Source organism: Mirounga angustirostris, unplaced genomic scaffold (assembly GCF_029215605.1).
Source record: "Mirounga angustirostris isolate CCGP_5_RB_7025 unplaced genomic scaffold, mMirAng1.0.hap1 SCAF_4, whole genome shotgun sequence".
In the NCBI taxonomy this organism is placed as follows: Eukaryota; Metazoa; Chordata; class Mammalia; order Carnivora; family Phocidae; genus Mirounga; species Mirounga angustirostris.
Genome location: NW_026991712.1, coordinates 188,779,915 through 188,806,445, shown reverse-complemented (window position 1 = coordinate 188,806,445; position 26,531 = coordinate 188,779,915). Strand labels below are relative to the sequence as shown.

Here is a 26,531-nt window from a genome sequence, read left to right as displayed (position 1 = left end):
TGAGACTCCTGGCAGCAGGCCTGTGGGGGCCTCGAAGGGCTCTCAGGAGGAGGAAGAGGAAGCAGAAGAGAGAAGGGGGCACGGGAAGCCTCTGTGACGCCTGCCATCAGCTGACCTGTTGCTGAGGTGGGCTGGGGGACACTGGCCCGCCCCGGCCTCTGGGAGCCATCCCTGGCCGTCGTTAGCATGTCAGTTCCCTGGCCGTCTGCCTCCAGCCGGACCGGGGCAGCGGTGGCCTGCCTGGCGGAGGCCCTTCTCTGGGTCGGAGTGAGCGTGGCCGGGTCCCCACCATGGCAGCTTGGCCCACTAGGTAAGGGGGCAGCCCTGCCAGGCCGTGAGGGGCCAGGACAGGCCTAGTGCTCCTTGGCGGGAGCTCCGCCCAGCCCCACAGCCCCTGGGGCCAGGAGGGTGGGGTCTACTTCTGGGGGCTACTTCCTCCCAAGGAAACCTGTAACCTCCTGCCCCTTCCCTCTGGGGGTCATGGGACCCCAGCGGCACCTGCAGTCCACCTCTCTGACCACCCCTCCCCTGGCCCTGGGGCCTGGAGGCTGCACACCAGGCAGGCAGTGGGGAGGAGGGGGCGGGGGGACCAGGGTCGGGGAGGAGGGGGCGGGGGGACCAGGGTCAGGGAGGGGCTGGGGGCAGGACCCTGGCTGGGCACTCAGGTGGCTCTAAAGCTTTTGCTGAGGGGTCCCTGGCACTCGGGGGGCAATGCACCTTCAGCCCCGATGGGCTGGAGGCAGTGTGTGGGTGCAGGACATGACAGCCCTCAGAGGTGGGCAGAAGGCCCCTCTCCGGTGTGAGACGCCGGTGTGGGGGGTCGAGGCCTGCCCGGCTGTGACGGGAAGGTTGCGTGTCTGTTTTGGCAGGGCTAACCCATGGAAGGCCCCATTTGGGCTGTGTGCCCCCCGGGTCTCTGCTCCAGCTGAGAGATGGGGCCTGGTCCAGGTGCCGCCTTCTAGAACCTGTTCTGGGCCTCTGGGCCGCCCCTGTCCCGTGTCCTGCCTCATCCCTCTGCTCTGCTCCCTGCACACCAGCAGCCCCACCTGTGTGCTCACCTCCTGGTCCCCTGTGGAGCCCGGCCTCCCTGTGGGCCCTCCCCCTGCAGTGCAGGGTCAGGGATTGGCTTCCTCCAGGGAGTCCTCCCTGGCTGGGTTCCTCTGGCTGGCAGGTGTCTCCAGAGCACCACTCGAGGGTCCCTCATTGGGTGGGTCTCGTGGGGGTTAATTACTTGATCTTTAGCAGATGGCACCTTCTGAGTCCTGGGCTTCCTGTGACTAGGTGTGAGGGGGCTGGGGCAGGGGGCCACGACTGACCCCACCCCTGGGCCTCTCTCCAGCCCCAGGGGACTGCTGGCCTGGCTGGGAGCCCCCCTGGCCCCGGGACCTGGGAGACACGCAGGCTGCAGACAGGAGGCCAGTGGACAGAGGAGGGGAAGGGACTCTGGGGGAGGGGTCTGCGTTCTGGAGCTGAGGTTGGGTGCTGTACCCCCCGACCCTGTATGAGCCTTGGTCTCACAGGGCCCCGCTCTGGGCCTCCAGGGGTAGACTGCGCCGAGTCACCCTTGCCACATGGAGGAGGCAGGTGGCTTTCCTGAAGGCCACAGGAAGGGGGTGCAGGCTCTCAGGAGAGCCCCCCGCCTGCTGGCTGCCCGCAGGGCACCTGCCCTGGGCCTGGCACAGAGGCCGCACTGTGCAGCAGCCCCTGAGAGGGTGTCATAGACTTTGGGGGGCAGGTCATGGTGTCCCTGGGGCTGGCGGGGGTGGGTGGCAGGTGGCCAGAGCCAAGGAAAGCAAAGCCGCGGAGGACCTGGGTCCTGCCTGGGCCCGCACCTGGCCCAGGCCCGTGGGGGAGGGAGGCAGTGGCCGGGCTGGGCAGCCTGTCTCTCAGGTGGGGCCCGTGGGCCGGGAGGCGGGTGTGTGGGTGGTTTCTGCGCTCCTGAAGCACGTGGGGAGTAGGGGTAAGGATGGCCTGGCACTCACCGCACCCCTGTCCTGTGTCGTCTGTCTGCCATGTCCACGGACCAGTGGAGAGATGTATGAGCGCCATGCAGGCGGGGACTCAGATGGTGAAGCTCCGTGGCAGCTCCAGGAGCCTCGTCCGCTTCTACTTCCTGGACGAGCATCGCTCCTGCATCCGCTGGCGGCCCTCACGCAAGAATGAGAAGGCCAAGAGTGAGCGGGGAGACCCTAGGGGGCATGGGGGCAGGGGGGCCTGAGCAGCTGTGGGGCAGCTCGGGGAGCAGCAAGATCCTGAGCCCTGGAAGTCTCCAGGGGGCTTTGGGCCTGGCATATGGGTGACCTCTGGACGCCAGGGGTGAGGGCTCGGGGCCCCATGCCCTTCAGGGCCCTGGCCTTGTTCCTGCCTGGCAGAGCCCTCGAGGACTCCGGGGCCCGAGCGCCCTTTCCTGTGCTGGATCTGGGACGGGCTGAGGGGCCAAAGGACCGTCAGTCAAGCTGGGGGACAAGACTTCCCAGAAACAGAAAGGGGCCAGGCTTCAGTGCCCGGGGTTAGCTCAGGCAGCCTGGGGCATGGAGGCTGCAGGGCTGCCTGGAGCCGGGAGGGGTCCTGAGCTGGGAGGGTTTGTGCAGGGGGTGGAAGGGCGAGGTTGATCTCTGAGCAGGGCATGGCAGGGACCAGGCTGAGGGGCAGGAAGGGACACATTAGAGTCCTCACGGGCCAGGAGAGACCCAGGGGTGCCAGGAGCGGGCCTCAGCCTAGCAGTTGCCAAGGGCGCTGTCGCTGCCATGGGGCCTGGGAGAGAGGTGGGCTGCGGAGGCCCTTGGAGGGCATCCTGGAGGAGAGGGCTGGCACTACCCTCTGGGCCTGGGGAGGTGAAGCCGCTGTGCCCACTTGGGGTTCCTCTTTGTGCGCGGAACTGTCCCCTGTACTGGGTCTGAACGTGAGGTGGGCAGTCGCCTCACAGTAGGGCAACTTCTTGTCCAGCTGAGCACCGAAGAAGACAGAGAGGATGGAGAGAGAGGGGACAGGCAGATGGGGTCCCAGAGGCCCCTCGGTGGGGGGTAGTAGGGCAGAGACAAGCAGACCAGGATCGGGGTGGGGGGAGGCCGAATGCGCTGTTTAGAGCTGACTCTGGCCTTGGAGGATCCCCAGGAGGGAGGGATGGGGGCAGCTGTTCCCTCTCAGCCCCCCGGTCTGAGACCGCCCCCACCCCTGCCAGGCACATGCACGCACCCAGGGAGCTGGAGAAGGGAGGTGGGCAGCCCCCCTCCCCGGGTAGGTGGGCTGCATGCCTGGGAGCTCAGGGGTGGGGGCAGAGGACAGAGGGGTGAGCCCACCCCTCACTGCACAGGTGGGGCAGCCGCACCGTCTTTGCCTGGATAGGATGACCCCCAGAAGGGCACATTGCCCGCGGGGCTGAGCAGCAGGGGGTGGGCTGGTGGTAACGGGAGGCGGTGAGAGCTGGGTGGAGGCTGCAGTGCTGGGGGCCCAGCCCCGGGCGCCTGGCTCCCAGAGGGGACGCTGGCTACCTGTGCCCTGCACGCCGGGAGTCCCTGCCACATGTGCGGGAACAGACCCTAAAGACACCTTCCTGAGCTCATCGACTGGGCGTAATTCAGGTTTTGAACGGAGGCTCTGTGGCATCCAGTAATGAAATCCCTGGTGGAACCTGGGCTGGTGCCCGTGGAGCAGGACCCCACGGCACTGCTGGCCCCACCACCCGCTGAGGCCAGAGCTCACTAGGGAGGCAGCCCAGGATCAGGCCCGCATCAGAGCGGGATGCGAGCTGGCCGGAGCTTGTCTGGGCTCCCTCGCTCTGCAGCCCCAGCGGGCTCGGTATGGGGCCACGTGCCTGGGATTGCTAATGAGGGGGAGCCGCCCCCTCCCTCTGGCAGAGTGTGTGAGCCTTTTCACACCCAAAGGAAGTGAGGAGCAGACCTCAGGGTCAGAGCAGAGCAGGGGGGGTGGGCTCCCCAGCCTGAGCGCATTTGTGCTTTTGAGGGTCCCTCGAAATACCCCTTCCCCCGCTCTCCCCAGCCTCGGCTCTCCTGTCCCTTTGTGCTGAGCTGCTGCAGCGGGTGGGGTCCCCTGGGGGCCCGGGGTGGGCTGTGACCGGGGCCCGGCCCCCCGCAGTCTCCATCGACTCCATCCAGGAGGTGAGCGAAGGGCGGCAGTCCGAGATCTTCCAGCGCTACCCCGATGGCATTTTCGACCCCAACTGCTGCTTCAGCATCTACCATGGCAGCCACCGAGAGTCGCTGGACCTGGTCTCGCCCAGCGGGGACGAGGCGCGCACCTGGGTCACGGGCCTGCGCTACCTCATGGCGGGCATCAGCGACGAGGACAGCCTGGCCCGCCGCCAGCGCACGAGGGACCAATATCCTTGGTCTTGCGGGGCAGACCTCAGGGGCGAACTCTCCACCTGGCGGGTCACACATTTGGGGAAGGGGAGCAGGGAAAGGGTGCTTGGGCTGGGGTCTCCACTCCTCCCTGTCCGTGGCGGGGGGGTGGGCTGGGTGGGTGCGGCTGGCCCTGCTGGACCCGTGTTGGTCCCTAACTCGGCCCTAAAGTGGCTGAAGCAGACGTTTGACGAGGCCGACAAGAACGGGGACGGGAGCCTGAGCATTGGCGAGGTCCTGCAGCTGCTGCACAAGCTGAATGTGAACCTGCCCCGGCAGAGGGTGAAGCAGATGTTCAAGGTGAGGGGGGAGCAGGTAGCACCCTGAGCACAGGCTGTGGGGCCGCAGGTACATCTGAGGGGGGCAGTCCCGCTGCGGCGGCAGGAAGTCCCGGCGGGGCCTGCAGTAGGTTGGGGGCAGCTCACCCAGCACCCTGCATCGGCACAGGGGTGGTTGCTCAAATGCAGGGCACGGCGGCAACAGCCCCTGGGGGCCCTCCCTGTGCTGGTGGGCTAGGCACTCGGGGCAGGTGTCCGGTCACTGAGGGAAGCCACCCGAAGCAGACTGCACCCCCTTTACTCATCCTCCCCCGACTGCCCGGCCCCTGGCCCGTCCTGCAGGCAGCCTCCCGGTTCCAGCCAGCCTGGTGTTAGGGGTTATGAAAATGCATCTGTCAGCGGAGAGGCAGGCTTTATTGTCCGTAATTAGTTTCCTTCCGGAACCCATGCTGGGGCGGTGGGGAGAAAAGGAGGCCCCAGTGGATCCTGCTTTGTGGGGTTGATGGGCAGGCAAACCCAGCTCCTAGGCCGTAGCCTGAAAGATGACTCTCCCTCGCTCCCTCGCTCTCGCTCTCCTGGGAGCGCACACACGCAGCCCACTGCTCCCCCAGGCACGGCCCCGGGGGCTTCACCTGAACTGCCACACAGACAGGTGCTGACACACTGGCTACAGGAGGGGAACCTGCAGCTCAGGGCACAGGGGTCTGTGCGCGAATGAAGGGGCGAGTGGGATGCTCTCGGGCTGCTGGCCAAGGACTGGGGGACTCACAGGGCCCCTGCTGGAGGCCCCCAAGGGGACAGAGCCTGCCTGGGCAGTGAGGAGCACAGACGGCTCAGGCCTGCAGATCAGACCCCGACCTGTACCCTGCCGACCCTACCTCGGGGACAGCTCTGGGGCAAGAGGCTCTTCCAGAATGGTGAAGCTGGCGGGGGCCAGGCCACGGGCTGGCTTAGAACTCGGGGTCCAGCCTGGCCTCTGAGGTGGGAAGAGAGGAGCATACCCTCAGAGAACGGGGCACGAGTGCACGCAGGCTGCCAGGGCCTGAAGGTCCAGTGCAAAGTCCTGGCATGGAGATGCACCCACGCCGGGAGCCCTGGGGAGCCAGGACACTGGGCCTCTCCTCCAGTCTTCGGGCACAGGGGCTCCCCAGAGAGCCCTGCGACCCGCCCCTGGCTTGGCTGAGTCCCGGCTCTGACCAGATCTTCTTGAGGCAGTCCAGAGCAGCGGGGAGACCGTGCAGCCTGGGGCCTGCAGGGGGTAGGCTCTGGGCTGGCTCTGGAGGGAGGTGAGCAGCAGGGGTGGGGGGTCGATGCTGGCCTAGAGCCGTGGACCCCAGACCCAAGCAGCCATGTCCACGGTAGACCCCGAGTGCCTGGGCCTCCCCAGCCATCTTCATGTCCACCCTCCCAGCGCTCTGGAGCCCAGGGAAGGAAAGCTGACTCCCCGCCAGGCAGAGCAGCTCTGAACATTAGGGTCAGTTTGGTTGCCGAGAAATCTCAAGATTGTTTCCAGCACCTGGAAGTGCCTGATCAAAGGCGAGATCTGTGGGGGAAAAGAGTGCCTTGAACATAGTTTCGTGAAGTCTGAGATAACAGCGGAGTGCCGGCTGGGCCCAGCGTGGCCCTCGGACGCTCAGCAGAGTGGCTCCAGCCTGAGGGTGCCTTCACGGGCCGCAGTCACGGTCTGCACAAAGCGCGGCCGACGGATTGCTTCGGGAGGCACTTCTGGGGCTGTGCTTTTGGGGCTCATCCTCATAAAATGTTTTCATTCGCCCCGAGGGCTGGCAGCTGGACGGAGACCAGGCAGCCACCCCAGCCTGGACTCCTGGCTGTACCACCCCACGCAGAACTGGGTGGGAGGCCAAATCACCCCGTGGGCTGGACACTCAATGCGATGGGCATCTCCGCCCAGCTCCAGCCACGCCCTGGGGAGGGCTGCCCGCCTGCCCGTCCTGCCGACTTTCAGCCCCAGGGCTGCCTTCAAACCGAGCTCCAGACACACGTGGTCTTTGTCTGGCATCTTCTGGGCCCCAGCACACGTGGCTCTGGTCCTGTCCCAGCCTTGGCACAGATGCTGGGGTCCTGGAGTGAGGCTTGGGGGCCTTGCTGGGTGCCCATCTCAGTGCCAAGCTAGGAGCAGATGGTAGAGATCAGCCTTCCCAGAGCAGTTCTCTCACTGGGTAGAGGGACATGGGGGTGTCTGTGGTCCCCTGGTTCCCTGGTGATGTTCCTGGTTCAGAGGGGGCCTCAGGGACCTGGCACCTAGCCCCCAGTCACCCCAGACTGTGTCAGCCCACGAGGAAAGACTATCCCGATGGCGCGCAGAGCAGGGCATATTGCTGTGCATGGTGCTGATCTGATTCCACTCCTGCTGTGCCGTCAACCTCCAGGCAGGTCCTGCTCACCCCCAACCCACCCCCGAGCCCAGACCACTCGGGGTCTGGAACAGCATCTCCTGTGGGGCCTTTCTGGCCCATTCCCAGGGATCGCCACAGCCCCAGGGCACCTCAGGCTCCTCTGGGCAACCCGGCCTGCAGTTGCTGGGTCCCTTGTCCTCTGGGTCTGTCCCTGGCCTTGGTGTTTGGGGTTCCCAGGGTCTGACACTTCAGTAGATGCTCCCTGAGTGGTGGGTTCATGAAGGAGTCTGTGGTCTCACTGGGGTCCCAGCGGGTTCTTGCTGATGTTGTGTGAGCTGCCCTGTCTGCAAGAGAAAGACAGTGGCCAGGTCCTCTCCCTCTCTGTTGTGGAGACTGAAGCCAGGGCACCCTGTACCCTGGGGCCTTGAGCTAACCAATGGGCAGCCAAGTGTAATTACAGGCTCACAGCCCAGGCTGGGCATTAACTCCAAAGTGGGGTGTTTTCTCCCACAGTGAGGTGTTGACCCCCAAGGTGAGGTGTTGGCTCTAATGTGGGGTGTTGACTCCAGGATGGAGTATTGGCCCCCAGATGGGGTGTTGGTTCCCAGGGTAGGGTGTTGGTTCCAAGGTTGGGGTATTGATTCAGATGGGGCATTGACCCCCAGTGTGGAGTTTTGATTCCAGTGTGGGGTGTTGGTTCTCAGTGTGGGGTGACTGTGCCAGGTTTAGGTGTAAATTGACCTTGAAAGGCTGGGACTAGGGTAGGGGAGGTTGAGATCTGTGTTAAAGGGTCACTCAGTGGCTTCTTGGTGGGAGAGTCAGAGGGGAAGCCCAGCGAATTCACTGGGGAAATCATCCCAGGGAGCTATCAGGGTGGGACACTAGGGGTCACAGAGGTTTTGGCTTGCAGGAAGCAGACACAGATGACCACCAGGGGACACTGGGCTTTGAGGAGTTCTGTGCCTTCTATAAGATGATGTCCACCCGCCGGGACCTTTACCTGCTCATGCTGACCTACAGCGACCACAAGGACCACCTGGATGCCGCTGACCTGCAGCGCTTCCTGGAGGTGGAGCAGAAGGTGAGGGCATGGGCAGTAGGAGCGGGTCCTAGCCTAGGTGAGGCCACCTCGGGCTCCCAGGGCCCTTGAACTGGTTCAGTGTGGCTGAGAACCCTTCAATGTGGAAGGATGGGCCACAGCCTGGACCTGCTTTTGTTCCCATCATGGGCCATGCCAATGTATTTTGGGGTGTGTCCCATGGAGGCCCTGAGCTGGTGGGGAAGTTCTGTGGTTTCTCCTCTGTGGGCCTCTGAGCGGCTCAGCCCTGACCACAGACACCCCACGCTTCCTGAAGAGAGCCTGCACTTGACCACAACACCTTTAGTGTGGAGCACCTCATAGAATGGGGGTGCCACGTCCCAGACTTCCCACCTGTTCCCGCCACGGGTCTGGCCAGTTCGTACCCCTGAGCTCCAGGCCCACTGCCACCGCCATTCGTCCATTTGTCCAGCAGACGCCCATATGCCCCTGGGTGCCAGAGGGGCATGCCTACCCATTTCTCTTGACTCTAGTCCCTCCTGTTTATCCTAAGAGACTGAGTGCTCCCTGGGCTTTGCCCTGCAGACTGGGGGCCCAGGGTCCAGAGGCTCAGGGATGTGGCCCCTTCAACCTCAGCCCGGGCAAGGGCTGGGTGTTGCTTTCTGTGCTGGGTAGGAGGCTGGAAATCTGTAGCCGGAGAGGGGAAGGGCCAGTGTCCCCTGAGGAAAGAGCGCTCCTGTGATGAGGCCCAGGCAGCATGTGACTCCTACCCTTAGGGCTGGGGGGAGGCAACCATGAGGACCAGCTTCCAGACTTGTAACTTCCTGGAACCCTCAGGGACCCAGGTTTGGGCAGAGAGTGGGAGGGGCGGTCAGCCTTGAGGCTGGGTGGCTGGATCAGCAGGAGCAGCTGAGAGACCCAGGTTGGGTCTACGTGGCATTTGCCCACGGGCTCCCATCACTGCTGTTCTGGGTTGGCACCCTGCCCCACTCTGCCCTACGAGGCTGCCTCAAGCCCAGGGCATGACAGAGGGCTGCCCCTGGGCTGTTCTCCCAGAACCCCTTCCCCACTCACACAGTTGGCTGGGGTTCTGTCCTCGTGGCAGTCCTGCTCGTGGGAGCACTGCGATCCAGACGGGAGAGGCTGCCTCCAGCCTGGCGGGATCCTGATGTCCAGGGCGACTCACTCCCAGCCCAGCTACTGTGGGCAGCGTTGGAGTGAGGCTGTGGGTTCTCTGTTGCGGTTGCTGGTGTACATGGGGGTGGAGGGTGGGAAAGTGGTCCTGTCTGGGATGGGCAGTACCGACTCATTATTCCCTGCCCTTTGCCCTAAGCTTTCCAGAACTCTCCCTATATCTGGGGCTAAAACTGTCCACCAGGTGGGTGGTTTGAGCCCTGACCCAGGCCCTTGGACTCTGGACCTCCTGAAGTCCACACCTGCTCTGAGCTCTGACCCCATTTGCCCCCCTTTCCCCTCTATCACTGGTTACACATACCGCCCCCCTGCCCTGCCCCGCATTCCTCAGGACTTGCTAGAAGCCCTGCTGGTGGGCCTGCATCTGGGAACTGGGGGTTCCTGGCCTGAGCTGCACCACAGGGCCCTGGGAGATCACTCAGCCTCTTGTGCTTGGGGCCACTGAAGCGCAGGGCCGCCTTGGGCTCAGCTTTATTGTGCAGCTTTCCTGTGATAGATGTGGGGAGGCAGCAGGGGAAGGCAGGGAGAGGAGGTCCCCGGGTTCCTCCAAGGTGGGACTGGGTCCTGGTTCTCCTGCACCCCTGCACACACAGGACTCCCTGCCAGGACTGCCCTGGCCCATAGCTCTTGAGACCCCTAACAGAGTGGGGATGCGGGACGGCCCAGCTGATGGAACCCAAGACCCCTCCCCTGCTTCAAGGATCCGCAGTCGGTGACAGGTCTTCCAAAGCCATGTGATCCACCAGTAGTCTTTTGGCCACCGAGCCTGAGTCTTGTGACACTGGGGGTGGCCAGAGTGTCCCCCAGTCCGGGAAGCACACTGCAGGGGTCTGAGCCTCCCCCCACCATGGTTAGTCTTGACGTGACCATCAGAGGCTGGGTGGGAGGCAGTGGTGGTGGTGGAGGAGGGCCTGCCGCCTGAGGCTAGCCCAGGCCAGTGTCGGGCTAGCCTGGGCTTAAGCCCCTGCTCTGGCCTAGATGGCGGGTGTGACCCTTGAGAGCTGCCGGGACATCATCAAGCAGTTTGAGCCCTGCCCAGAAAACAAGAGTAAGGGGGTGCTGGGCATTGATGGTGAGTGAGGGCGTCACTGCGGTGCAGCTGTCCTGGCAGGCCAGTGGGGGGTGCTGGCGGGCAACCTGTGGGCCTGGACAGGTGGCCCGAGCGGGCAGCTTCCTGCTCCACGTGGCGCGGAGATGGGTGGTGCTGAGATGAGCCTTGTGATGGGGCCGGCGTGTGGGGGCTGAGCACCCACCGCACTCCCCACACAGGTTTCACCAACTATACTCGGAGTCCTGCCGGCGACATCTTCAACCCGGAGCACCATGGCGTGCACCAGGACATGACACGGCCGCTGAGCCACTATTTTATCACCTCGTCCCACAACACCTACCTCGTGGGCGACCAGCTCATGTCCCAGTCTCGGGTGGACATGTACGCCTGGGTCCTGCAGGCCGGCTGCCGTTGCGTGGAGGGTACGTGGTGGGGGCTCTAGGACACCACATCCCAGCAGCCTTGGGGCCCCGGGCCTGAGCTGCGGACGGGCGGCTCCTCTCAGGGACACCGCTGTGGCGACTCTGAGCAGGGTGTCTGCTCTCCTCCCAGGCAGGGGCTGTGACAGGCTCCTCCTGCTGTTAGTTGCCGGGCGGGAGGACCCCTTCGGTCAGTCCACGAGCTGTGGGTGGGTCTCTGGGCACGGGCAGCCAGGCTCTTGTGGCTGACTGAGGTCTGCCTGCCCACAGTGGACTGCTGGGACGGGCCTGACGGGGAGCCCATTGTGCACCATGGCTATACTCTGACCTCCAAGATCCTCTTCAAAGATGTCATCGAAACCATCAACAAATACGCCTTTGTCAAGAATGAGTGAGTGGCTGGGACTGGGGAGGGGGGCGGGGGTGGGTGGGGGAGGGGCTCAAATGGCTCTTCCTGCCCCTCCCCCCCATCCTTTTCCGGGAGGCGCGTTTGCAGAGGCCGAGGGGCTGGTTTTGGGGTCTCTTGTCGAGGCTGAGGGTCGGGGAAGGGAGTGGAGCCACAGGCCTGGGGAGAGGGAAGGCGGTGGGTGCAGGAGCTGATGGCGGCTGAGCTGTGGCTGGTGGGGTACCTGTGCCAACCTCCCCTGCCCACACACACTCGGCAGCCCCTGGTGCCAGCCGCCTGCAACACTGGTAGCTCTGGTACTAATTACCCCCCAGAAGCTACTCGATGTCCAAACTCAATTTGCTGCCACTCAGCTGTAGCTACAGACACTGGTGAGCAAAATCCAATTTAGTTTCTGGAAATAGAAGACTGCCTCCCCACACTTACAGTCACCTTCAAGTCTTGGCGGAACATGGCTCACAGGCAAGGAAAGAACTAATTTAATGAGGGAGGGGAGGAGACGCAAGATTGATTTCGGAAATAGAGAATAGGGGGGCCCCTCCCGGAAGAGCTTGCCAGAAGGGAGTGGGAGTGAGGATTGGCAGCCTGGGGCCCAGAATTGCAGGTGAGAGAGGCATCTCAGGGCAGGGGAGCTGGGACAGACAGGTGTCTGTAGCTGCAGAAGACCCAGGGACCTGCTAATGTCTCCGCACAGGGCTTGCACCTTATGTGTGCCAGCATAATCTTTGCAGGCATAAGGCTCTTCCCTAGGGCCTTGGGCTTTAGACTTCAGTCTCTTGCCTGAGAAATGGGGAGATGAATACTTTTGCCCCAAGTCCTGTCTGCCCTTTCCACATCACGGGACTTGCCCATCTCTTGCTCTGATTCATGCCCTCTAGGTCTGGGTCACCTACGTTTTCTAAAAAGATCATGTTACCTTTGGGCAAAAATCCAAGTAAAATGTGCACTTGGTTAAAAAACAAATCAAACGACTGAAGAGCATATAATGAAAATCCCTATGTTATACTCCCCATTCTGCGCTACATAGGTAATAACAATGTTCTACCAGATGGTATGTGCCCAGCTTATGTCTCCTTTCTTATGGGGCCAATGTTGGGACCCCAGAGCCATTCACAGGACAGTGTCTCCAGTATCTAGGTCAATGAGATTATCTTTCTCAGTCTATTCATTGCTTCACGTTGCACCTCAGTTGAGTCCACATCAGTTTTAAACCATGACTTGATGACTTGCTCCAATATTTCCTCTTGTTTTCCTGGAGTTTCTAATTGCCTTTGTTTTTTCTTATTGGGATATGGACTGCATGCCTTCTTTATCTGTCCCTAAAATCTCCCAGCTCCTTTCCCACCCACTCAGTGGCTTTTCAAAGCCCTTGATGGACCCCCTCCCAGAGTGGCTGGCAGTTCCATCTATCCTGGTTATTGGTAAAGATCTCTTTTCATTCACTGGTGCAGGTGACTTGAGGTTTTACACAGGTGGGGTCTTGCCCTCCCCTGGCTTCACTCTGCTCCTTCCACCTTGGGGCCACAGGTACCCAGTGATCCTGTCCATTGAGAACCACTGCAGTGTCATCCAACAGAAAAAGATGGCCCAGTATCTGACTGATATCCTCGGGGATAAGCTGGACTTGTCATCAGTAAGCAGTGAGGATGCCACCATGCTTCCCTCTCCGCAGATGCTCAAGGGCAAGATTCTGGTGAAGGTGAGCACCTGCCTGACCCTCCTAGGGCCAGCATCCTGCTGGGCCTCTGACCTCTGATCTGTGGCCAGGTGAGGGGCAATTGCCCTGCTCTAGATAATATGGGGCTCCACACCATCTGTGGCAGATTTGAGGAGTCAGGGTAGGCCCTAGCCCTGACCTGCCCTCAGTCTCCCTCCATAGTGGCCACTCAATCTAGGGACCTCCGTGTGCACAACCCAGCATTTCCCTCCCATGCTGCTGCAGCAAGGAAGTGCTGGGCTGGCCTCTGCCCCATGGCCTGAGGTCCACAAGCAAGCTTGAGAAAGGCTCCTTCCCTTTGCTGCTTCCTGTATGGGTACTGCCCTCGCAGTACTTCCTGCAGGACCCCTCCCATGGCCCACTGCCTCCCCCCAGGGCAAGAAGCTTCCTGCCAACATCAGTGAGGATGCCGAGGAGGGCGAGGTGTCCGATGAAGACAGCGCGGACGAGATCGATGAGGACTGCAAACTTCTCAACGGAGATGTGAGTAGGGGCTGGGAGGCCCTCTTCGGGGAGGGGGGGCTGTGGCCCTGAACAGCAGGCTCATAGTCTTGCTGTGAGAAGGCAGGTGGCTGAGAGAGGGATATTGGGCAGATGCGAGGGTGCTTTGCCCAGTGGCTACACAGCTGGGCATGTGCTCAGCCAGTGGGGGCCCTTCCCTACCTGCCCCTTCACACAAGACTTGGCCCCTGAGCTCCCAGCTAGCGGGCTTCCACCTTTTCACCCAGAGGCTCTGGGTCTGGGGGGTCACACAGGGAGGCTGAGGAGTGAAAAAGGGCTCCGCATAGCAGGGCTGGGGGAGCTCTGTAATTAGCTTCTTCTCTCCTCTGGGCACTGTTCTAAGCCGCTGCTGTGAGGTAGGAAGGCATTCTTTCTCCTGGAGGGGCCCTCAGATGGGAAAATAATTGTGCAGGAGCGTTCCCAGCCACGTTAGCTAATTGTTTTAGAAAGCCCTGAAGCAGCAGAATTCTTTCTGCTTTGGATGTGCCTGCATATTCCTCTGGTCCCAGGTGACCGTAAACCCATGTTGTCTGATGTCTAACTGGCATGACTCCAACCGGGGCCTGGGGCACCGGATGCCCATGGCCCAGGCCCTGCCCCAGAGGGGTCCCCGTGTGTCAGGGCTACAAGGGGGCGCTGCTCCAGGCAGAGAGAACTGCCCAGCCCCCGGTTGCTGGCCAGCCAGGCCCTCCGTCCCCACCCCTGCCCATCTCCTTGAGGTGTCTGGTAGCCAGTGGAGGGATCCCAGATCCCCAGCTGCTTAGGGCTCCTGGGGTCCAGAGTGGCCACCGGGTACCCTGACCCCCTCCCCCAAGGCCCACTGGCTGGATGCGTGGCAAGCCGTCTGCTGAGTTTCTGTGGGCAGCATTGTGCAGCTAAAGGATGCAGATGTTAAAATCAGAGAGGCCTTGGTTCAGGGCCTGCTGGTCACTGTCTATGGCTCTGGGGCAAATCACAGGCCTGCTGTCTGGCCCTGTTGTGGGGTGGTGTGAGGATAAAGCAACGCCATGTAGGAGTGAGTGTGCAGCTGGGGCCGGGGGTGAGAAGCCAAGATGGGGTTCTGGCTCCCCAGCTCCAGCAGGCCCCTCCAGCAGGGACCTTGGGGGCCGTCACCGCTGCTGCCACAGGGCTGGGGACTGATGGCACGGGGTGGCCGTCCGGCTCTGGCAGGTCGCCACCAATCGGAAGCGTGTGGAAAACATTGCCAAGAAGAAGCTGGATTCCCTAATGAAGGAGTCGAAGATTCGGGACTGTGAGGACCCAAATGACTTCACCATGTCCACACTGCCCTCATCTGGAAAGCTTGGGCACAAGGCAGAGGGCAAAAAGGTGAGAGCCCTGCAGCCCATGAGGTCAGCCTGCGGCTGAGGGAAGGGCCTGGAACATCCGGTCTGTGCACACCTGTTCATACATACACCCCCCACCTCACCACCAAACCCGTCCCTGGATTTCTGGGTGGGGAGGACACAGAGCACATTTAGCTCTGGTATGTGAGCAGGTGGGCAACATGTCCAGTATGGTGGACACGATGTGAAGTCCCTGCTTTCCCTTGACCAAGCAATATCTGGGCATGCACCCGGGAACTTGGGGACACACAGGATGGCCGCTTGGACCTGGGAAACATGTCTGTGTAATTTTTTGTGTGAGGAGGAGCAGGTACTCAGGGAAGGCTTCCTGGAGGAGGAGGAGGAGGAAGAGTAGGAGAAGCAGTAGCAGCTCAGGCTGAGCTCAAGGCATGGAGCTTGGAGGGGGCGTCAGGGAAGGCACCTTGCAGCACTAGGCCATCCCTGCTGGGACATGGGTGGGGGGACAATGGGGGGTGCGGGGCACAGAGCTCTATGAAGGGGGGCTAGGCAGAGGGGGGAGCATCTGGGCAGTGGGGTCACGCACATGCACCCAACATGCCTCTCTGTCCCCTTGGCTGGGGGCCCGAGGCCGTGGTTCCCCACCCCCCGGGAGGTCCCTGTGTGGGAGAGGGCAGGTGGCTCAGAGTGCAGTCAGACGGGCAAGGAGGGGACCCTGGTCTGCAGTGCTGGTGCTGGCCAAGGACAGGCCTGATTCTCTGGGAGGAACCCAGCACCCCCCTCCCCGATATCCGGAGGGGCCAGGACGGGACCTGCTTGAACAGAAGGGGCCAGCGGGCCGTGCCCTGCCCCCTGTGCTCTGTCCAGGGCATGGGTGCTCCGCAGCCTGCCGTCCTGCCCGCCCCACCCCGCCCTTCAGAGCTCTCTAGGGTCACCAGGCTGTGGGGGGTGGGCAGGAGTGGCCCAGTGCAGCCCTCCGCTGCCCACAGCCTCCCTGAGGGTGGTCGGAGCTCGGGCCTGGGCTGTACCCCCTGCCAAGCTCGGGCGTGTGGGCGTTGGGGGGGGCGGCAGCGGATTCTGGCTGAGGCTGCCGCTGCTTCTTTAGGGCGCGTGCGTTTTGGGCGGTGTTTACAGAGCTGCGAAGCGTGTTGGCCCCGACTGGCTCCAGACACACCACGCACACGGCTCCCAGGGCCTCCGCCAGTGTGCCGTGGAACCATCAATAAATTAGGAGGGAGACGGGCGGTTGTTGCTGGGCTGGGGAAGAGGAAGAGAAACACTTCTGAGAGCAGCTGGACCGTAGCTGATGCTGAGCACCTCTGTTGCTGCCGACCTGGGCCTCGGGCTTCGGGCTGGCTCCTTCTGTGCTGACTAGCAGGGCGTGAGCAGAGCGGCCCCAGGGCGGACACCGGAGCTGCAGAGCTGACCATCATGTGTTCCCCCGTCGGGCACAGTGGGGCCCGGCTTGAGCTCCGGGGTCCAGGCTGCGAGGCCGGTGGTCCAGGCCGGGCCATGGTTGGCAGGGAGCTGCAGATGTGCAGGGGTGCGCCCACAGGTGTGTGCGGATGCGTGTGCAGGACGGGGCCTGGGGAGCCCCCTCGGGCGGGGCGGGGAAGGAGTCCCATAAGTAGCGGCCAGGAAGGCTCACAGTAGCCCTGACGCCAGCAAGGGCAGCTTTGGGGGCGCAGACCCGCATTTGTCTCCACAAGAAGCAGGGCCGGACCCCAAGCCACAGGGAGCTTCGCACGGGTCTTACGGAAGCGCGCACGGCCGAGCAACCTTGCAGACACATAAACGGCGTTTATCGTACACTCACCCACTGCGGGGAAAAAATTCAGAACTGGGCCTTAATGGGCTTAAAGCAACACATCTCGAGGGGCTCCCTCTTGGACCCCCGCTCCCTGCGGCCGCTGAGCCCCCAGGGCGGGCTGCGGAGTGTGTCTCCACGGGCCCCACCTGCCCCTGCTGCCTCCAGGCTCCTGGCGGGAGGGGTGCCTGGAGCCCCTGGGACTGAGGCCGGGTTCCCCCCCCCAGCCCCCACCGTCACCTCTGTCTCCCTCTCCCCCAGGCTGAGGAGGACGTGGAGTCCAGAGAGGATGCCGGGGCCAGCCGACGGAACAACCGCATCCTTATGAGCGGCTTCTCCATGCTCAAGGTCTGGCGGGGCTCCCAGGCGGGGGCACCTTGCTGGAGCCCACCATGCTCCGTCTTCCCGCTTGCCCAACTGTCCCTGGGCCGGCCAGCCGGGGCATCCCCTCCAGCTCCCAGGGCCCTGGGCCTGTCTCCTGGAATCCCCCTCTGGACTCCTAGCTACCTGGTCTGACTGGGGCTGCACGGGGTAGAGGCCTTGATGGCCCTCCCCTGGCCCACACCAGCCCATGCCCCTGGGTCACTCGGGGCCCAGGCCGACCAGCATACTGCAGAGGACCGGCGGGCCCAGCCTGGCAGCTGGGGAACCAGGACCCCCGGATGGCAGGCCTGCCTCCTTCACCCTGCCGGCCGGTGCAGGTGACTCGGCTGAGCCAGGGGCTCCACGGGGCCTGACTCTGCTCTCCTTCTGCACAGAAGAAGAGCAGCAAGCTAAAGAAAGCGGCCAGCATGGAGGAGGGGGATGAGGACCCGGACTCCCAAGGCAGCCAGAGCCGAGGGTCAGTGCCCTGCCCCAGCCTGGCCCCTGACCAGAGTGGTGGCAGGAAGTGCTCGTGTCCCTGCGACAGCTGGTGTTGGATGCGCAGGCTCCGCGGTGGCCCCGTGACCGCACAGTGGGGTGGGGGAGGGGGAGCCCAGGGTGTGGACCTCCGGGTCTCGGGGCCAGACTGGCCAGCACGGGCCCCCGTTCCTGCTCCTAGCGCCTGCCGCGGTTGGAAATGCGTTCCTGGGTGGGCTCGGCGCCGGTGCCTGCCCCTCCCCCTTGTCCTTCCTCAGTGTCCTGGCACCTACACCAGGGCGTAGTGGGCGTTAGGGAGACGTTCTGCATGAATCAGTGAGCCTGGCTCGCAAACTGTGGTGCCCAGGCTGGCCTGAGTCGGGAGGGGCGCCCACCCTGGGGTCCTGACCGCTGTTGCCCACGGTCCCCGCAGGGCGAGCCGGCAGAAGAAGACCATGAAGCTGTCCCGCGCCCTCTCGGACCTGGTGAAGTACACCAAGTCTGTGGGCATGCACGATGTGGAGGCGGAGGGTGAGGGGACGAGGGCCCTGGGGGCGTGGGGGAGGGCTGGGCCGCGGCCTGGGCGTGCCTCTGAGCCCCCGCCCCCCCCGCCAGTGGCGTCCAGCTGGCAGGTGTCGTCCTTCAGCGAGACCAGGGCCCAGCAGATCCTGCAGCAGAAGCCGGCCCAGTACCTCCGCTTCAACCAGCACCAGCTCTCCCGCATCTACCCCTCCTCCTACCGCGTGGACTCCAGCAACTACAACCCGCAGCCCTTCTGGAACGCGGGCTGCCAGATGGGTGTGTGTTGCTGGGACCGTGAACGGGGGGGCCCAGCGCTCCGAGGAGGCTGGGCTGGGCTCCCTGGCCAGTGGCTTTGGAGAGCCTCCACCACATCCCGCCGTGTCACCGGGCTGGCACTGGGGTGGGGTCCTTCGGACCCCGGGACACGGTGTGCAAGAGGCACACAGGCCCACGTGCTCCTAGGGGAGGTGGGGGGCTGGCTGTGCGGGGCTCCAGGGGCATCCCGCGGGGACGCTGGCCCTGGTTGTGCATCACGGTGAGCCTGGGGCTGGCTCACATAGGAGAGCGCAGGACTCGGGCAGCCGAGCAGGGGAGGCAGGGGGAGGTGGGCTGGGCGCTGACCAGGCCACCCCGCATCCCCGCCCCATAGTCGCCCTGAACTACCAGTCAGAGGGGCGGATGCTGCAGCTGAACCGCGCCAAGTTCAGTGCCAACGGGAACTGTGGCTACGTGCTCAAGCCGCAGTGCATGTGCCAGGGTGAGGCCCGGGGGCCCGGGACGCGGGGCAGGCAGGGGCAGCTGCCGCAGGGTCACCTGGGGGGCCACCCGGGATGTGGCCCCCAGGATGCCAGAGGTGGGGGTGCGGTGAAGGGTCCCCACTCTGCCAGGGGTCGGCAGGGGGTGAACTAGGGAGCCCCTCGCCATGCCTGGCCCACCATGCGGCCCCCCAGCAGGACATGTCTGAGGCGACTCCCCACGGGGCTCAGGCCGAGGCGTCCTGGAGCGAGGGCCCGGCCCGGGCCAGGCACCAGAGCTTCCCAGTCCCTTCCCAGACCCTTCAGTTTTCTCACCGGAAACCGCTGGAGATCATGTGTGCAGTTCTCCCCATTTTAACCTGAATCCTCCCCCCACCCCTCCTGCCAGCCTTACCACACCTCCTCGGGGGATGGGCCTGCAGAGCCCCATCGCTGGGGCGCCCAGCCCCGGCCCCCCACCCAGAGGCAGCGTGCAGAGAGGGGAGAGGACGGTGTCCTAGCTCAGGGCGGTCACAGAGGGGCCAGCACGCAGACCCCTGGTGCCCCCGAGCTGGAACCCTGCCTCCCCTCTCCCCGCCCCTGGCCTGGGGTTCCTGTCCGGTCAACAGGGTGCGGTGGGGTGCACTGTGCAGCCACTGCTCCCCTCAGCCTGGCGCCCTGACCCCCCAGGCATCTTCAACCCCAACTCCGAGGACCCTCTGCCCGGGCAGCTCAAAAAGCAGCTGGTGCTCCGGATCATCAGCGGGCAGCAGCTCCCCAAGCCAAGGGATTCAATGCTGGGGGACCGAGGCGAGGTAGGAGGGGTCCTGGCCTGGGTGGGCGGGGCTGGAGCAACACCCCAGGCCCGGTGCCACCCCTGCCCTCCCCCCAGATCATTGATCCCTTCGTGGAGGTGGAGGTCATCGGGCTCCCCGTGGACTGCAGCAAGGAGCAGACGCGAGTGGTGGACGACAACGGTGAGGCCCAGGGCCCCGCCAGGCTCCGCTGACCACAGCCTCACAGGGGAGGGGGGTGGGGCCGCTCCTGTGACCTAGGCCTCCTGGGAGAGCCTGGCTCAGAGCCTGGTTCCCGGGTGCTGCTCCTCTCGGCCCAGGCACCGGAAGAGGGCGTGGGCCCCAGCGGCCTCCAGGCTGGACCTGGGGTGGGAGGTGACCCTGCTTCCGGTGGCCGCCAGGATTCAACCCTGTGTGGGAGGAGACCCTGGTGTTCACTGTGCATATGCCTGAGATCACACTGGTGCGCTTCCTCGTCTGGGACCATGACCCCATTGGGCGGGACTTCATTGGCCAGAGGACACTGGCCTTCAGCAGCATGATGCCAGGTGGGCAGAGGGCCGGCAGGGTGGGGCGGGGTGGTGTCCCCCATAACAGAGACCAGCGTCCCCTGCTCAGACAGGCGTCCACCATGGAGGCCAGCATTCCACCCCAGACCAGCGTACCCCACAGAGACCCGCCCCCCATACATAGACCAGTGTCCCCTGTAGGTCAACTGAGGGCGCCAGGGCTGACCTTCCTCCTATGGGTCGGCTCCTGCCATGGGTGGGCCTAGGGACGCAGAGCGAGCCGAGGAGGAAGGTACAAGACCAAGGGCACTTTGTGGATGGGGAGGGAGGGGCGCTCAGGTGTTGCGCCACCCGGCCCCCAGAAAGAGGAAGAGCCTGCAATACCAGCGGGCTTCCCGGAGGAGGAGTCCCCAGAGCTGGGCTCACGGGTTGGATTCAGGGCCTCAGGACCTTTGAGCAGAGTGGGGCAGGGTGAGCCGTGACCGGCCATTTCAGGCTATCGGCATGTGTACCTGGAGGGGATGGAAGAGGCCTCCATCTTTGTCCACGTGGCCGTCAGTGACATCAGTGGTAAGGTGAGTGCCGCCTGCAGGACCACCGGCCTCGCCCCACCCCAGTCCCACCCCAGCCATGTTGCCAGGGCCGTTGGGCCTCCTGGCCACTCACTGGGCCTGTTTCTACACCTGCAGAGTGGGCGGTGGGGGCACCTGACCTCTGTGTCCCGCGGCCACTGTGCCCCGTCCCCGCTCCCCATCTTTCCCGAGCCTCCTCACGCCTTCTGTGTCTCAGGGTCCCCAGTTCTCCGTCCATCTCTGGCTGGAAGGGGTCCGCCTGGCTTTGCTCCCCGTCCCCCACATCCCTGGATGGGGGTCCTCCTCCATCCCCCCAGCTCTGAGCTCCGGGCCCGGGCGGGGCCAGCGTGTGGCGGTCTGTCGGGCATGCATGGGGGGCCCGTGTGGTCCTGGCGCCGACCGCCTCTCTCCTGCCACCTCCACGGCTCCGAGGTGCTGCCGGGCGCGGCGCCGCAGGCCGCTTGCTCCTGCCCGCCGTCAAGCCGTCTGTCTGTCCTGTCTGCCTGTCTCCGCGGGCTCCGGCCCGGCTGTCGGTGTCTCACGGCCGTCACTCTGTCTCTTTGGTCTTGCAGTGCGCTTCCCCATGTCCAAAGTCTACTTTTAGAAGGACAGTCCCGTTAGGAGCTCGAAGGTACCCCAGCACCGGGGTGGCGGAGCTGCCCGTCCCTACCCGCATGCTCAGGCCGTCCCCATTAGCATCCGTGATTCCTGGTAGCGTTTTGGAGACTGTCCGCTCATGTGACATGGATCGTGGTGTGGTTCTGGGGTCCCCCGGGCCATGTTCAGCCACAGAGCGGCATTTATGAGGCAGGTCCAGGACTCCGGCGAGGCCCCCTGTGCGTGGAGCCCTCCCGGCCTTCCGTCCCTCCTCTGTCCTCTGCCCTGTGCCCCCGCCCCTCTGTGTCCGGTCCTCTAGCTCGGAGCGCCACTGGCAGCCCTGCACCCGTCGCCCTCCCTGCCCTCGCCCTTCCTCTCTGTCCCCCGCCCCCCGTGTGCTCCCTGGCTCTGTGTGCACCTGCTGTGGGGTGGGGAGGCCCCCGGGACCAGGAGCTCTGAGCTTGAATCCTGGACCTTCTTCTAGATGACTCCGCAGCCAACTTTGACCAAATTGCTCTGGATTTGGGATCTTGAATCGGGAAGCCGATTCAAGTGCTGCCCCATGAACGCCTCTGCCCAGAGTGCCCCGTGTCCCTGGGGAGTCGTGGCTGTTGTCGGGGCCTCTGCATGTGGGGACCCTCCGGCCTCTGCACTCTGGAGACACAGCTCTCGGCCTCCCCGGCGGTGCCCCGGGCCCCTGCTGGCCAGTCTGGGGACCCCCGGCTGCTCTCCTCGGGCAGGGAGGCCGAGGCCAGCGGCAGTTCAGGGAAGGCCGAGGCAGCGCGGGCCCTGCCCTTAGGACGGCTGTGCAGAGAGCAGGGTGAGGCTGGAAGCAGCCAGGAAGGCTCCCCAGAAGAGGCAGCACCCCTGGGGCACTGGGCGGGCAGGGACATGGGAGAGCAGACCGCTGGCCTGCACCCGGCTTTGCTTGCTTCCTCGGCCTGTGGTGCCCGAGGGCAGGGTGAGCGTGAGCGGGGCGGTGCCTGCTTCCACGGGGTTCTCTCTCATCTCTCTCTCCCTGCCAGCACCACTCCGGGGGCCCTGTGCCGGCCTGCTCTGCCAGAGCCGGGGGCTTTGGGGACCTGCGAGGGGTACATGTGTGGGCGCAGGGGCCAGAGTTCAGGGTCCCTGTTTGGAGAAGCCCGGGCCTCCTCCTTGCAGCCCTCACTGGGCCCGCATGTCCTGAGACCCGCAGACCCTCCCGCTGCGCTCAGGGAAGGCGGGCGCCTTCCTGGTCTGTGCCAAGGCCATGGCAGCTGCTGTTCCCGGCAGGGGTGCCCTGGGGACCCTCTCCCCTATGTGCAGCTGTGGGCGGCACAAGCCTGACAGGCCCGCTGGTGCCTTCGCCGAGCTGGCCCTGGGGCTGCGGCGGCTCAGCCTGGTCACCGCCGGCCACAGTGTGCCTGGACGGGGCGGGCGGTCCCTGGCCCCGGTGCCTGGCTACCGGCTATGTGGGCTCCTTCTCTTGCAGGTCAAGCAGGCTCTGGGCCTAAAAGGCATGTTCCTCAGAGGCCCAAAGCCCGGCTCCCTGGACAGTCATGCTGCTGGGCGGCCCCTGCCCCGGCCTTCCGTTAGCCAGCGGCTCCTGCGGCGTACGGCCAGTGCCCCGACCAAGAGCCAGAAGCCGGGCCACAAGGCCCTCCCGGAGCTGGTTCTGGGCACGCGGGACACAGGCTCCGAGGGGGAGGCCCGTGACGTGGCGGCCCCCAGCCCTGGCCCCGCTCTGGAGGCCTCAGCCCCCGAGGAACCTGGCAGCCCCCGAGGTAAGGCGCCGGTGGGGAGGAGCCCGGCACAGGGGGGTCTGGCCCAGGAGCAGTCCCCTTGTGCCCCTGAGGGCCCCGGGCCTGCTGGGGTGGCCGCCACCTGCATGAAGTGCGTGGTGGGCTCCTGCACTGGAGAGGACGCGGAGGGCCTGCGGCGGAGGCAGCTGCCCAGCCCCGGGCCCGCAGCCGCGCACGAGGCCATCAGCCAGCAGCCCTGCGCCCGGGCGGACTCGCTGGGGCCTCCCTGCCCCGGCGTGGGGAGACGCAGAGGGGCCCAGTGGCAGGGTCCGGGCGGCGGCAGCTCCGTGTCCTCAGACTCCAGCGGCCTGGGCAGCTCTGAGGTGGTCCTGTGCTGGCCCGAGGGTGCCCGCAGGCAGGCAGGGGCCCTGCAGAGGGAGATGAATGCCTTGTTCGTTCAAAAGCTGGAGGAGATTAGGAGTAAATCCTCCATGCTGTCCACCGGTAAGACCAGACGCTCCTGGCCAGCGTCCCCTGTGCTGCCCCCTCACCGCCCCTTGGCATGGCCTGGGCCGGGCGCCCTCCCTGCGCTTCTGCGTCCAAAACCGCCGTCTCCGTGTGCTCATCCTGGCTTCCTTTCCCCTTGCCCCGCTGGCTTGCCTGGGGGTCCCTGGTAGCCCCAGCACCCCTTCCCCATCTGACAGTGCCAAGCCCTAGGCCTCCTGCCCCCAGAGGCCCCCCCACAAGCCCCCAAGTGGCCCGGAAGTGAGAGCAGGTCTGACTCCAGCTGCCGTGTGTGCTGACGTCCGTGGCCTGGTGCCCCAGTCGGGCCTTCGCGCTGGCCTGCCCCGCCGCCTCCTGACGCCTTTCCCCAGGCCTGGGGGCAGCTTCCAGCCCCCCACCCCTGCCCCAGGGCCAGGCTGCAGGTGCTCGGCTGCTGGCCCTGCACCGCAGTCCTCCGAGAAGCCCGGTGCGGGTCGGTGCAGCAGAGCAGGGCGGCCCGCGCCGCCGCCGAGGGTGCCGACGGTGCCTGGGCCCCAGCGTTTGCAGGGCTGGGGCAGATGGCACCTGCCCCCCCGCCCTGCGCGCTCCGCTGTGGCCCGCGTAGAGCCGAGCCGCGGCTGGGACAGGCAACAGCCCGAGGGCACCTTGTCAGGGAACCCCAGCCTGGGGAGGGGCTGAAAGCTGAGCGGTTCCCCTCCCCCAGACCCCCATCCCTCCCTGCGCCCCGCCCAGCCTTGCTGTTTGTCTGTCCACCTGCCAGCCCCGCCCACACGCTGACCACCCTGTTCTCCTTTCTGTCCCCACGCTGCCTCCATAGTTAGGGACTGAGAGCAGCCGAGTGCCAGGTAATGGGGCCCAGACCCCGTGTGCCCTGTGCCGTCCCTGGCCCTGGCCTGTCCGGGGGCCCTGTGGGCCCTGCCTGTGGGCACAGACTGTCTGCTCCCCCCGCCCCAGCCGCAGCAGAGCCGGAGGGCAGGGTGGGGGCAGCTGTGTGCACACGGAGGCGCCTGGCCGCTGAGGGTCCTGGGGGCACTGTCCACGGGCGACGCGTCCAGCATGGTCCTCTCCCTCTCGTCCACAGATACCCGCCCCTTCTCCGTGCAGAGGACGGGCTCCTCCCTATGTGGTCTGGAAACCATCGCCGAGGAGCCAGCCCCGGGCCCCGGCCCCCCACCTCTGGTGGCTGCCCCCGCCAGCCCCTCCCCAGGAGGGCCCCCTCGCGCCTGGGGCCCCCGCGCCAAAGTGGCGAGCCCCCCAGCGGTAGCTCTGGGAGCTTCCGCGCCCTTCCAGCCCAGGACCCAGAGCCGAGGGGACATGGAGCCGGCCCTGGAGAGCCGGCGGAGGGTGTACAATGGCGGGGGCCCCGGGGGGGCACGTGAGGGGGCCCCTAGCAGCCAGATGGTCCGAAAGGCCGAGAGTGAGGGGCAGGTGCCCTCGGAGCTCCCGGGCGGATGGCGGCCCCTGGCTGGGCCCTGCCCCACCGTGTACTCAGACGTCACGGGCGGAGACCGGCTGTGGCGGCGGCTGGAACCAGGGGGCCATCGCGACAGCGTGTCCTCGTCCTCCAGTGTGTCGTCCAGCGACACGGTCATCGACCTCTCCCTGCCGGGCCTGGGTCTGGGCCTGGGCCTGGGCCGCGAGAGTGCCCCGGGGGCTCCAGCCGGACGCCTGCCCCTGCGGCCCTGCTCGGCCACGGCCGCCCGCCTGGACCTGCCTGCCGTGACCAAGAGCAAATCCAGCCCCAACCTGCGGGCTGCCAGCCAGCTGCCTGCAGCACCGGAAGACCTTCCGCCGCTGCCCCCCGCCCCCAGGCCGCCCTGGGGCCGCCTCCCTCTGGCGGGCCTCCGGGACTGCCCTGCGGCCGCCAAGTCCAAGAGCCTGGGGGACCTGACTGCCGACGACTTCGCGCCCCGGGGGGAGCTCCCGGGCCAGAGCCTGGGCCTGGCGGGGCAGGGGCGGGCCGGGCAGGGGGCGCGGCGGGACGCGCTGACGGAGCAGCTGCGCTGGCTCACGGGCTTCCAGCAGGCTGGCGACATCACCTCGCCCACCAGCCTGACTGTGGGCCTGCCTGTGGCGGGGGAAGGGGCGCCCGGGCCCGCCGGCTTCCTGCGGCGCTCCTCCTCTCGCAGCCAGAGCCGCGTGCGCGCCATCGCCAGCCGGGCCCGGCAGGCCCAGGAGCGGCAGCAGCGGCTGCAGGCCCCACGGGCTCCCCCGGCGGAGGAGCGGGGCACCCCCGAGGGCGCCTGCTCAGGGGGCCGCGGGGGCTGGGGGGATGTGCCGGCCCCCGCCAAGGGCTCGGCCGCCACCGGCCTCCTGCTCCGACTCTGAGGGACCCCCCAGGGCGGACCCGGACCCCCCCCTCCGCCGGGAGGAAGGGGGCCTGCCCAGGGTCTGGGCAGATTTTTCACCACGTTAGCATATATATGAGAGGTATTTAAGTTTTTAGAGACAAAGCTTCTACGACATTAAAGTGGTGCCCAGTCCTTTCTCCGTCGTACCTGGTTTTCGGCGTCACGGGTGCGCAGCTCTAAGTGTGCGGTTCCCGGGATGCTCGTTACGTGCCCGTCCCCTGCCCGACGGCGACTGGCTTGTTCTGCACGAGGCCTGCTCTGTATGGGACACTTTAGACTCCAGGCTTGTGGACACAACTCCAATAAACAGGTTCCCGCTTGCTGGGGCGGGGGGGGCACCCACCCACGCACTCCCCCACGTGACCACCTGCCAGGCGTTCCTGGGCCAGGGTCTGTGTGAGGACACCCCTGACCTCTGTCCACGGAGGGCTCGGTGGACTGGCTCCCCAGGGAGGGGATCTCCAGCCTCCAAGATGCAGCCCCTGTTCCCTCTCTCCCCGCCTCCCAGTCCCACTGTGGTGTGTGGGGGCGTAAGCTCGACCCTGGGCAGGGACCCCAGGCCAGAGGACCCCCAGCTGGCTAAATGCATACACTGCCCCTCCCCTGGAGGAGGCGGGATGCCAGCCAGGCCACAAGGGCTGTGTGTCTGGGCTCATCCCGCACCCCTGCATCCGGCATCCGACCTCCACAGGAGCCACCTGGGGTGCCAAGGGCCACCAGGGACCTCTGTGACAGGCAGTGCCCTTTATGCAGCAGGCGGCGGGTTTGGCTGGGGAGGCCTCATGTCCCACCACCAGGGTAAGCCCTGCTGTCTTCCCGATAAGGCCCGTGGAAGCTGGACACCCGACCCAAGGCTGGGTGCCGGTGGGTGGACACGGTCTCCCTCGAGGTGTCCCTCTGTAGTCTCCAGGGCCACTTGGCCAATCTCAGCAAAGGGCCGGGTGGAGGGTGTC

The 26,531-nt window shown here is 65.3% G+C and overlaps 1 protein-coding gene across 1 annotated transcript; it reads left to right on the top strand.

Moving 5' to 3' along the window:
* Positions 1-25,704, top strand: PLCH2 (phospholipase C eta 2). The gene is made up of 22 exons (XM_045898874.3): positions 1-310; positions 2,028-2,174; positions 4,096-4,338; positions 4,531-4,661; positions 7,907-8,077; positions 10,208-10,301; positions 10,499-10,702; positions 10,970-11,090; positions 12,633-12,804; positions 13,198-13,305; positions 14,494-14,652; positions 16,696-16,782; positions 17,193-17,275; positions 17,708-17,805; positions 17,890-18,072; positions 18,446-18,553; positions 19,221-19,345; positions 19,423-19,507; positions 19,726-19,872; positions 20,329-20,408; positions 22,474-22,765; positions 24,309-25,704. The coding sequence occupies exons 1-22, from the start codon at positions 187-189 to the stop codon at positions 25,553-25,555; spliced, it is 4,209 nt and encodes a 1,402-aa protein (XP_045754830.2). The 5' UTR covers positions 1-186; the 3' UTR covers positions 25,556-25,704.
* Positions 25,705-26,531: the final 827 nt, after the last annotated feature.

What these genes read in the sequence shown, in the direction of transcription:
- PLCH2 (XM_045898874.3), top strand. Translation starts at nt 187, where the DNA reads ATGTCAGTTCCCTGGCCGTCTGCCTCCAGCCGGACCGGGGCAGCGGTG. An exon ending in AGGGCAAGATTCTGGTGAAG is followed by an intron (nt 12,805 to 13,197) that starts GTGAGCACCTGC and finishes GCCTCCCCCCAG; the next exon opens with GGCAAGAAGCTTCCTGCCAA. An exon ending in GCCGCAGTGCATGTGCCAGG is followed by an intron (nt 18,554 to 19,220) that starts GTGAGGCCCGGG and finishes CTGACCCCCCAG; the next exon opens with GCATCTTCAACCCCAACTCC.